The sequence below is a fragment of the Montipora foliosa genome, chromosome 11 (genome assembly GCF_036669935.1).
Source record: "Montipora foliosa isolate CH-2021 chromosome 11, ASM3666993v2, whole genome shotgun sequence".
NCBI lineage: Eukaryota > Metazoa > Cnidaria > Anthozoa > Scleractinia > Acroporidae > Montipora > Montipora foliosa.
In genome coordinates this window covers 15,170,902-15,182,902 of record NC_090879.1, presented here as the reverse complement: position 1 = coordinate 15,182,902, position 12,001 = coordinate 15,170,902, and the positions used below count along the sequence as shown (strand labels likewise).

Here is a 12,001-nt window from a genome sequence, read left to right as displayed (position 1 = left end):
AAAAACTGCGTAGAAAATCAGGAAAATACAGGTTTTGCAACAACACTTGTGTTTCTGGATTTCTGAAGAAAAAAGAAAACCTAAAATCTAGTGTCCTTAGCTCCCTAACTAAGTATTTATCTTAAATGTTCTGGCAATGTTCAAAGTGTTTGAGATGACCGACTTCTGCATCCGCTCAAGTACGCCCTGCGCTCTCGCTCCTATTAGCTTCCTCACCGACTTCTCTAGGTGTTTAGGATAACCACCCAATACGTCAATTATTATGTTGTACTGTTCAACCCTGTAACCATTGTATCTCTGCTTCAGCTCCCACACCATGGGCCCATTCTTGAGTGTCTTTTCCTCATCTTTCTTGGCTCTACTCTCAATCCATGGGCAGATCATTTCAATCGTGTAAACTTCTTTCCTCTCGTGGCTGACAAGACGCACGTCGATCCGATTTGCTCTTACTTCGTTGTGCTCTGCATAGATGGGAATATCCCAAAACACTTCACTTGTGGTGATCTGGTAGGCTGGTTTTGGCATCGCCGGTGAGTACCATGGTGGAACCTCTTCTATTAACCCATGCTCTCGGTGGAGCTCAAAAAACAGAATCTTCAAAGCTGCATTATGCCTGTATAGGTACTTGGATTGTGTCAGGGAGGAACATCCAGCCAGTACATGTGCAACGCTCTCAGCTACCTTCCCACCTAACCTGCACAGGACTTCACCATCAGTGGAGGTTTGCGTCTTTTCCTTTGTGTAGAGCTTCGTAACTAACAACTGTTCATATAGCTCATACATGCCCGCAAAAGTATATGTAGGGCATGTAGCCCAACCTTTAGCCATGCGAAGCAGCTGGTTATGCTTAGGCTATCATCGTCCCATCTGATACGGAATAACTTTCCTTGCCACTTTTTGTCTTTAGCGATCTCCAAGAACTGCATCTCTAGAGATTTCTTCAGCAGTTTCCCAGCTCTAGCTGCAGTCACCACCTTTCCTTCCGTTGTAACACACACTGGATTTAGGATATCAAGCTGAAGTGTGATGTTAAGTTTTTCAGGGTACTTGGCTGCTTCGTTTACAAGCGACTGGTGGCCTGATGCCATGGCGTGTTTTTCAAATTCTCTAACTGCTTCCACAGTCTGGTCCGAATTCTGATACAATTTCAGTAGCGATTTGATTTTAGTGATCTTATATTCATGTTCGACTGATTGCAGGCCTCTAGCCCCTTTCTCCCTCGGTAGATAATTGTAACAAAGAAGTTAGGCTAGCTGGGTGCTTGCCACTACACTGTATGATCTTCCGAGCTGCTTTGTCCACACCTCTTTATAACTCTGATAGAGACCAATGTTGTGTCCACATTAAGTACTGCAGCACCAGGAGTGCATACTGATTAGTTGCCTGTACACGGTTACAATCAGTGAGGGGGCTGGACCATATAATAGATATCCTGCGTAGATACTCTTTAGCCGCACACGCTAGTTCCGCCGTTCATCCTGCCGAACATTCTCTAGAACCCCCAGGAATTTGTAGTGTTTTCCCTCCCCAAGAGCCGTGATGGTAGTTGTCTTGTCCATCCCCATAGCAGACTCGTCTAGCACTTGGGCTACCCTCTTCATGTGTACCACTGAGCACTTTTTCTGATTCCAGTGAAGGCCAATATCCTGCATGGCTCCTCTAGTTTCCTTCAGCACTCGGTTCAGCTTGCTCTTGGAGGCAGCAAAGACCTTCAGGTCGTCGATATACAGGAGATCGGTGACTTTGACTCCTACAGGCTTGGATAACCGGTATCCCTCCATTGCCCGCAGACGCCACGCTACTGGGTTCAGGCACAGTGTAAACAATCTAGGACACAAAGCGTATCCCTGGGGTAGTCCCTTCATGAACCTTATTTTTCTGGAAGTTTCTCGCCCTTGCCTTGTTGTCGCTACTACTTTAGTATTCCAGCTCGCACACAACTTGCGAATGACCTTACCCAGCCAGATGGGAAGCCTGTGCACATCAGTCGTTGCGCATAGCCAATCATGGTCGACAGAGTCGTAAGCCTTGCGCACGTCAATCCATGCCATGCTTAAGTTCTGTTTGCCTCTCTGGCAATCCAGCACTACTGCTCTATCGATTAGCAAGTTATCCATCGTACCAAAACACCCTGATTTCGCTCCTCTTTGCTGGCCTTCCATCAGGCCATAATGTTCAAGGTGTTGGTCCATGGGTGCCAGGAGGCAAGATGTAAACCACTTATACATGTTATTCAGACAAGTAATAGGCCTTTGATTTTCACTCAGGAACTCGTTTTCTTTCGGAATGAGGGAGGTTTTCCCTTCAGAAAACCACTTGGGGTATCTTCGTTGCTTTTAGAAACTTCTTTGAAGCTATCGACCACACCCTTGTGCAGGGTGCCAGCATGTTTCCACCAAAAGTTAGTGATTTTATCAGGCCCTTGGGCGCTCCAGTTGCGCTTCTTGGACAGGACTTTGACCGCTTCCACTACTTTGAGAGCCCATTCGCTGGCCGTTGGTGGTGGTACTTGCTTGTAGATTGCGATCTTTACTTCCTGCAACCAGGCCACGTTTTTATTCCCAGTCCCTCTCTCTTCCCACAACTTTCTCCAAAACCTGCTCGCCTCTTCAATGTTTTCAAACATTCGCGAATCATCTCGAGCACGTTTTCCAGGATCTTTATATCTTGGTCGCTCATTCTCTGGGTCCCTCTTCAACATCTCACTCAAATTCGCAAGCACTGGTCCAGGGACCGTGTTAAACTGTTGGTTAATTACGTGCGAGACATCTTGTTTTTTTTTCCTGTCAAACCCACGTTTTAACTTTTGGTAGTTCGACTTTTTTTTTCTCCATGTAGCTAACCAAACCTGCCACAGAAATGGTTTTGCATTCTTTTTGGAGCTGACACCTATTTTTCCTTCCTTTTTTCGTGATCTTCCTATTTTCTTTCAACCTCTCGATTTCCGCTTTCACAATTGACAGTTGTTTTCTGATCTTCCCCACCTCCTGGTCGTAAATTCTTTTAAGGTTTTCCTTTCTGTCGTGCAGTCTGTCTGCCTTTATTGGCCCTTGTTTTTTCCATCCTTTCGTCAACAAAAACGTGCAAACCACCGAGTAAAGAACGCAATTAGCTAACCACAGAAAACCAAACGGGTTCTGCGTTGGTGTTACCTCGTAGCGCTCCGTCAATAACTTAACTGCTTGGTTGATTTTTTCCAAGTCTTTTGTTGATAGTGTTTCTTTTGTCCTGGTGTCAATGTCACGTTGGGAATAGAAGCCAGGGTGGGTGCTAATTTCCATTATTCTGTTTGCTGGCTCTAACAAGCTACACATTTCTTGATCTTGGGTTAAGGTTGTACGCAAATCTGGTTGTGAGAAAAGGTCACCATTGTCACGCTGTTGATATTGGGTCAGGGTTGTATTCAAATCCGGTTCTTCTTGATCAGCATTTATTGCCATTTGGCGTCTGTTATTTAAGACCCCTTCTTCGTTATCTCCACCTCTCTTCGCTTTTATTCCGTTAGTGATAGTACTAGTTATGCTGCCTAAGGATTTTTCAAGTCGAGCGGCTTGGTCTCGTAAATTCTGCTTTGTGAGCCCTAGATCTTCGTGTCCTATTTGATCCCATAGTTCTTTCATAAGTTCCATATACCCCTTTCATCTTCCATTATCCTTAACTGGTGGATTCTCCGATTTTGTGAGTAATAGCGCTTGCCGCTTGCAATCCAACAGGTTGCTGTTCATTTGTTCCGACCATCTTATCCTTCCCGCTCTCGCATTCCTCCTGTTTAGTGATTGCTCTTCAAGATCTGCCATAGTGTCGGTTTAGCGTACTTCACTTTCAACTTCTAATCGTATAAATCTGCCCTCGGTCGTCTCCTTGTTAGATAAACAAGATGCAAAGTACTCAGAAGTACTTAAGAATATGCCTAGACGCTTCGAGCTTGGCTTGCTTTTGTTTAGATAGGGCTATGAAATAGAATTATGGAGCTACTTCAAAGCACAGCTTCTCTTTCTTCTCATTTTATTATTATTATTATTATTATTATTACCACCATGTTGAGCTATCTGTTGCTTTCAACAGGCAAGACCACCAATCATATGCACCAAGACCACAATCTGTATCTCCAGTTCAAACTGGCATTGATCAAGCCAATACGACAGACACGCCGGATGAGCACCTGATAGGATGTTTGCATGATCAGAACATTGATGTCTCGGATCTTCAAGGATTTGAAGTTCATAGTGGATCAGTCAGTATGGGAAATGAGCAAACCCATAACACTAACGACTCAGATGATAAGAAGCGTCGCCAGAGTACTCTGATACGGCAAACTGGATTTGTTAATGATAATGACACAAGACAGCTGATGGATCAAGCTCCAAGTTTTGATCTTCGTACTGAAGATGGTGATGTTCTTGTAGTTGTTAGTAATCTGGACATCGAAGGTGATGATAAGGATCAGATAATTGATGTCGAAGAAGGTGAAATTGAGATTGACTGTGAAGATAACTTTGGGTATTCCAGTGCAGGCTTGCGGGAAGGGCGTGGTAGTGCCTCCAGTGTACACAGTGAACCTGACAACGCTGATAATTGCAGCGTTAGTGTTGAACTTAGCGCTACAAGCCTTGGAAGTGACAATGAGGAAGAACTTAATAATGAGGAATTTGAAGGACATGACAGTGATTCAAAGCCACAAACATTTAAGGAGGAATCTGTTGATTCACGGCAAGAGGTAATCAACTTAGGGAACGATACGATTAACATTTAAGGAGGAAGTTGTTGATTCACATTAAGACAAGAAGCATTCAACTTTAATAAGGAACAATAAAATAAGTAATAATTAACCCATTGACTCCTGGCAATGAGGCGTAACAGATTTTACTCTCTGTCCAAAGTCAGACAATTTTACTTATCAACTGGGGGGCATCCTAGGGCACCTGGGGAGTGAATGGGTTAACTTATTGACTCCTGGAGGTTCCCCATTGACCAGTTAAATCGCTAGGCGTTAGACAGAGTAAAATACTAAGTATGGCCGGTTCAGGTTTTGGGAGTCAAAGGGTTAATAATAATAATAATAATAATAATAATAATAATAATAATAATAATAATAAGGCACAGCCAGGATTCTAAGGAAGGTGTTGGACAGCTGAAGGAGAAGAAATGACACAAAGGACCTTTGGCCATTGGCTATGGCTCGCTTCTTTGGTGTAATGTCGGCATAACATCCGCCGGAGCTAAAGCGTTTCATGTACATAATAATAATAATAATAATAATGAAAAAATTGAAGGAACGCAGGGCTCCAGGATGAGTCATGATAAAAAACTTGAGTGGGTGTTCTCTGGCTAAAAATGTTAAAAATTGCAAGCTTCGACCACGAGAACTGTGGTCTTCAACGGGCAAAAAGATGAATGAAGTAAAAATTTGGAGAATAATAATTATATAGTGAGATAAAAACGATAACAATAGAGAAAAATAGGTGATTAAGAATTTTTGTTAAAAAGTAATAGCCTGGAAGTGGGCAAGAGTTATTGTCCGCGTCAGGTGTGATAGAGGTGTGGCAGTTGCTCTTGGAATTAGCGGAACAGGCAGAAGACGGCAGCCAAAGGTTCCAGAATTGCCAATCATGCTTGGTCTCACAACCACCTCATTGACTTCAACAATGCATCGATCATTGACAAAGGAAATTTCTGCAACAGGAAATTTCTGGAATCTTGACACACCTCTATCACGCCTGACGTGGACGTGGACAATAACTCTTGCCCACTTCCAGGACAATACCGCATACTTTGTAACAAAAATTCATAATCACCTTTTTTCCCCTAATTTCACTCTATGTTATCATTTTTATCTCACTATATATTCTCTGAATTTTTACTTCATTCATCTTTGAATGACGTTTCTTCTGGCGTAAAGCTTTAGATCATCCATATAATGGAGGAGACTAGAGAATATTGGTATAGAGATAGAGACCAAGATAGACAAGCTTCAGAAAAGTGTGATTCTGAACACAGCAAGGATTCTTAGGAAGGTCCTAGAAGTTTGAGGAGACTTGTTGTCACCAAGCTTCCTGGAGTACTGAAGTTCCATTGGAAATCCAATGTGCGAAAACAAGATAATAATAATAATAATTATCATCATTATTACAACTAGTAGTAATCTCGGATTATTGAAGTTCGTTCCACAGTCGCTTTGTTAATTGAACCAAAGGAGAAGGGCTAACATGTTGATCATTCCTGAGTTCTCTTGAACTTCTTTTTCACAGCAAGTTAAATTGTGAATTGTTGTGGTTATTAGTTCTAATTTTTGTGTAAATAATTTTTAAAAGTACATTTAACATGAGGAACACTTGTGAATCATGACACTGATCAGTACTAACAAACAGCTTGATTCATTCAGTACTCATCTTTCTATTTAAATCCTTTGAGATGCTTCACGACAAAAGTTCAATGACGTTAATCTCTGTTGGGCAGGGTTGGTACATCTGGATGGGAGACCATCAAGATATACATCTTGGGACTGCCTTTTGTAGATGCCATATCTATCATAATGCCTTTCTTTTCAATTGGAATAGTATTTTTATGTGAGGCTTGTGGAACGTGGCTAAAAGTGGAAAAGTTTGAAGTGTAGAGGTGATGACATCACAAAAAGTAAATTTGTGAAAATCTGGAATTTGATGAAATTGTGTGAGAGATTATTATTATTATTTACTAAAAATGTCCCTTTCCAAAAGTCAGCGTGTTGTTGCAAATATTATGAGGGGAGTGATCATCATTTGTGCATATGTAGTATCAATACCGAGATGTACATCCATGTATGACATAATTCAAGATGGCACTGAAAAAGCAAACGAACAAAAAACAAAACTTTCTAAAGCTCACCCTATGCACAGGATACCCAAGATTATAAATTGCAGTATCCTAATGTTGAATGCAATTATTACTTTTGTGATGTTAGAGTTGTTGCGGATCTTGCATGTAATAGCAATCTATAATTATTTTAGATCCAAGATCTTACTGAGTTTAGTTTGAAGTATCCAATATTAATTGATAGAATTCCCATGCATCAAATTTGGCATTTACAAAAAAAACTAGTTAATTTCTCCAGATGGCCCTCTGTTTTACAAGATATTCGGCCATTTCTGAGACAGTCTTCATTTCATCTTATTGTTTCACAGACTTTTTCAGAGTTGCACAAAAGTGGGAAGTTAGGACTGGTATCCCCCTCTCAAGAGATTATCTGCTCTCCAAAACACTCCCAAAATTCATCACAGAAACACTCTCCTCATGTGGACAAAATCTCAGTTTGTGAAGATGATTATCATTTGGAGCAGGAACAAGAAAACATGACAGTAGCTTCAAAGAAAAAAAAGGATAAAGCTAAGAAGAAGAAAGAAAAGGGACCAGCAATGAGAGAATTGGTGTCTCCTCTCCCACCCCCAAGAGGGATGGTGCCCCCTCTTCAAGGGTTGGGCCCTCCTGGTGCCAGCAAACTTGGGGTTGTGGATCCTCGTGTAAGCAAACCAGCTCCTTGGGGACATGGTAACCTGGGACCTCTTAGAAAGGACCCTCCAGAGCCAGCACCCCCTAGGCCTATTAGCCCTAGAATGGGGCAAAGACGCTATCCACTTCCTGAAGATGGTGAAAGTGACTTTGTAAGGCCAAGGACACCTGAACCTCCACGGAGTCCTCATGAAGTGGAAGCACACCAGTCTCTGCAGCTGCCTTCTCATACCACTCCCTCTAGGGGCCCTATGGATGGAGGATATTTGCATGACAGAGAGATGGGTTATGGTTCCCTTGGTCCACCCCATGGACCATTAGCACATGCAGATGGACAGGCACTTCTCAAGGGTATGGTGAGTAAAATATTTTCTTGCTTTTAGATTTGAAACAGGACACTGAAAAATCTTCACAGTTTTGTCACTTGGCCCCAGTTTTAAGTCTTATTATGATTTTTACACAAATCATTATCAGTCAAATTGTGAATACCGTTATCTACAGTAGAAGACAAATCAGTGGGCAAAAAGGTTCTGTCGGGAAAGGGGGTGGTCAAGGACACCAGCAGTTGTGGGGTCAAGTGAGCGAAGAGGGACTCGTCTGTCTGCTAAATTTCTGTTTAACCCATTGACTCCTAGAGTGGGACTTAATCAATTTTACTCTGACTGTCTAACGCGGGACAATTTTACTCGTCAAGGGGGAAGGTCCAAGGTAGTTCAGGTGTCATTGGGTTAATTTACAGAACTGAGAACTTAATACAGATAAATAAAAAATTGTGTAAATTAGATAAGTCATTTGCAGCTTGACTGCAGTGACTGTAACAATAATTATTATTGTTATGTTCTTCTTTCAAAGAGAAAATTATCATTTTAAGAGTTATTTTATCCTCACTTAGGTTTGTTTGTTTGTTTGCTTTGCAGGACGTAATAGGAAAAAGTCCCAAAATGGAATCTTGGATTGGAAAGAGCGTAGGAAGGGTAATGCCCCATGGACCTCCGGGGCCACGCCCACCCGGACAGCAGACATATTTCTTGCATGGACCAGTTCCTCATCCACCACAGCATTAATACATTTGTACTAAAGAGCACACTTATTTGAGATAACTATTTATTTCTGTCCAATATTTAAATATTAATAGCAATTTTGTACTGTTTCTTTAGAAACTTCTACGAATAATCACATTTTTTCAACCACAAAATTAATCCAAACGTTAAAACCACCTTGTACAACAAAACAACCTTCCATGGGAATATTCTGTAGTCATTGTCATCATCATTTTTATCATTATTGATATTAATACATTAGTTTTACAGACTTATAAGCAACAAATTAATAGACCTTTTTTGCACATACGGAGGCCATTTTGATTTCTATTGTTTCAAATAGCGATTATGGAATGCCCAGTTTATTTGTCGCCTGAGCATCCTGTAATCGCTTTCGAAACAATAGAAATCAAAATGACCGCCGTATCTGCAAAAAGGTCTATGTACTACATTAAGTAGAAAAACATTTAGCAAGGCAACAAACTCGACCTAACATATTTATATGCCTGCAGGATCATGCAGATGAGGCACCATTAGCAAATATCAAATTAGAATGCCAAAGGTGACCAGCAAAGCCTTTAATGTCAGGGTTGTCTGAAACCCAGTATGTTGCCATGGTAACAAAACTGGTATGTCATATTGTGGAGCACATCTACTAGAATCTCACTGCAAAGAATCTGAATTGAAGCATTTCTGATACAAATTGGCTGAGATATCTTTTTTCATCATAGTTATCAAAATCTGGTTGAGTTTATGACATCACCACCTGACAAATTTGCATATTTCTGCATATCTCTGGAACAAAAAGAGATAATTAAGTACTGTATTTGAAAATAGTAAACAACATTCTTCTTCTCAAGCAGACTGCATGCTTATGTCTTAAGATCACCAAAAACATTGAAATCAGGTTGGTGGGGACTGGAAAAGAGTGAGTTGCGATGGGAACCAAGTTCATTATATAGTTGTGGGTGTGTTGCCTGTAGAACTATTAGTCTACCTAGTTGCAATTGATGTTATATTGGGTGAATGACGTCAACAGTGCAGACCAATGCAGATAGTTCGTTTTTATGTAAATAATCCCCTAAAATGTATTGCATTATGGGATGGCTGAAATAGCGAATATGTTATAACAAAGCAAATGAATTTTAAGTCTTCAGCATTCTAAGATTGTATCATTGATAATACCGTACCACATTGAGTACCCATTCTATTGTCATTGGTCAATGAGTTAGTATTCCTTGCATTCTCGTCACATGATAGTGAAATATATGAAAACCATAATTATATTTTGAATTGCCGTTGTAATAAAAGATCCTTGCAGTTCAAGAGCAACTTCAGCAGTTGCACAACACCATGGATTACCCAACCATACATTGAATACTAACCAACAAAGGTTGGATTTTGAGATTAAATATTGTTTTAGGATAATTATTTGTCCCTAATTAATTGAGATTAAGATTAGGATTCAGATTCAGATTGAGAGCAGTAACGTTTTAGGACTAATTAAGCCAAGAACAATATTCAATCTGAATATCCAACCTTTGTCAGTTAGTATTCAATGCACTGACCCCCAATCCATGAACTACCCCGATGGACTACCCTAAAATAAACTAAATCTTAAAATACTATTTCGAATGAGTACTATTGAAAGCTAAATTGATTATTTACTTACATTGTATGCATCTTGTTTATTTTCATCCACTTTGACTTGAAACGGTCTCACTTCACTTACATGAAGTACCAGGTAATCAGCCATCACAACAATGATTATCTTATCAAAAGCTAACCTTTTTAAAATGGGTGGTTAGAGTTAAATGCTGGTGACCAATCCCGTTTAAAATGGGTGTTTAGGCTTAGCACTAATTGTGACGCTGCTTACGATCAATAGTACTCCATGCACCAGTGGCTCAGTTGTTTGAGCACCGGGCTGCCATGCGGGGGGTTGTGAGTTCGACTCAGGCCGGACCAACACTCAGGGTCTTTAAATAACTGAGGAGAAAGTGCTGCCTTTGTAACTACATCCACAAATAGTTAGACTTTCAAGTCTTCTCGAATAAGGACTAGAAACCATAGGCCCCGTCTCACAAATATCTTCCATGTTCATTAGTTCCCTATGGGACGTTAAAGAACCCACACACTATTCGAGAAGAGTAGGGGATGAAGTTCCCAGTGTTGTGGCTGTCCTCTGTGAGTATATGGGTGGGTGGGTGTAGCAGGTCCACATCAGCTAAATAGCTGCGAAAACTTAACCTGCTCAAACAAATGAATAAAAAACAAGCAGGTAGTCCATTGGGGTAGTCAGTGTTTTCAACTCTCACAGTGGTGTTTCAGAGTTTCACTGTTTCGTGGTTTAGTAATGCCCTCAAGCCTTGATTGTATCTTTTAGGCTTTCCTTGCAACTGCTAGAGTTTCTCTCAACTGCAATGTTAGTCCTTCTTGCTGACAGCCATCGGTTGAGTGCCCAAGAAATTACTTCCCCTTTAAAGCACATTTAACTACGATTTAATTATTTCTTGCTTAGTACAGTTCCTTCAGTATGAACATTAATCTTGCATTTGTGTAGGAGTGCTCTCTGTTAGGTAATCATTTGGGAGAGGAATGGAGTTGTAAAATCATGATTCCATATGTATGATCTATAAATCAATTATTGCATCTCACTGAATATCTGTTTTTGTTGATGAAGTGACATTGTGTGGTGATCAAGAGATATCAGGGTGTCAAGTGGACTGAAGGGAGAAATAAGTAGAAATATATGACATTTTTCCAAGAAATCTAAATCCAAGAAAATAGGATATCCCCTACCTTGTGATTGTTCTAATAATAATACTAATAATAATAATAATAATAATAATAATAATTATTATTATTATTATTATTATTATTACATTATACCAAAACAGTGGATAGCATTGAATGTGCACGCTGATTGGCTACTCAAACTTCGGATATCCATTGTTAGTACATATCAAAACAGTGGATAGCGTCGGTGTCGGTGTGAATAGCTTTGTGGCTCAGTTAATATCCACCACTAGGCACCACATCGGTGAACTATTCAGCTCCGAGCAATTCGCGTGGAACTGTTGTAATCTTTCCAAACTTCCCACAAAAACGTTTTTTTTTTTGCTTTATTCAGAGAGAAATTTCCATGCAACGCTTAACGCAATCACTTGCCATAATCATAAGGTCAAACTAAGGTATGAGAGCTGATAACTGAGATTGAGTAACCCAATCAGAGCACGAGAAATGTATTAACGAAGGTTGAGAATTTAATAAGCAATAATATTGTCTCTGATTATAGACACGTGAAAAATTCAGGTGCCTGCTACAGGTTTCAAACCCATCACCTCTGCGTAGCTGGTGCATTGCTCTACCAGCTGAGATACTACGAAAATCACTGAACTGTTAAGTTGGTATCAGGGCTCAATGTTTATTTTTGGCTTTGGGAGCACTTGTGTAACCAGATGTAAATTTTTAGG

The 12,001-nt window shown here is 40.4% G+C and overlaps 1 protein-coding gene across 1 annotated transcript in view; it reads left to right on the top strand.

Moving 5' to 3' along the window:
• LOC137977507 (uncharacterized) overlaps positions 1-11,181 on the top strand; it is an 18,659-nt gene extending 7,478 nt beyond the window's left edge. The window contains exons 10-12 of the mRNA XM_068824748.1: positions 4,066-4,717; positions 7,161-7,841; positions 8,403-11,181. Coding sequence (XP_068680849.1) covers positions 4,066-4,717; positions 7,161-7,841; positions 8,403-8,549 — 1,480 coding nt within the window. The 3' untranslated portion in view covers positions 8,550-11,181. The remainder of the gene's footprint in view (positions 1-4,065; positions 4,718-7,160; positions 7,842-8,402) is intronic.
• Positions 11,182-12,001: the final 820 nt, after the last annotated feature.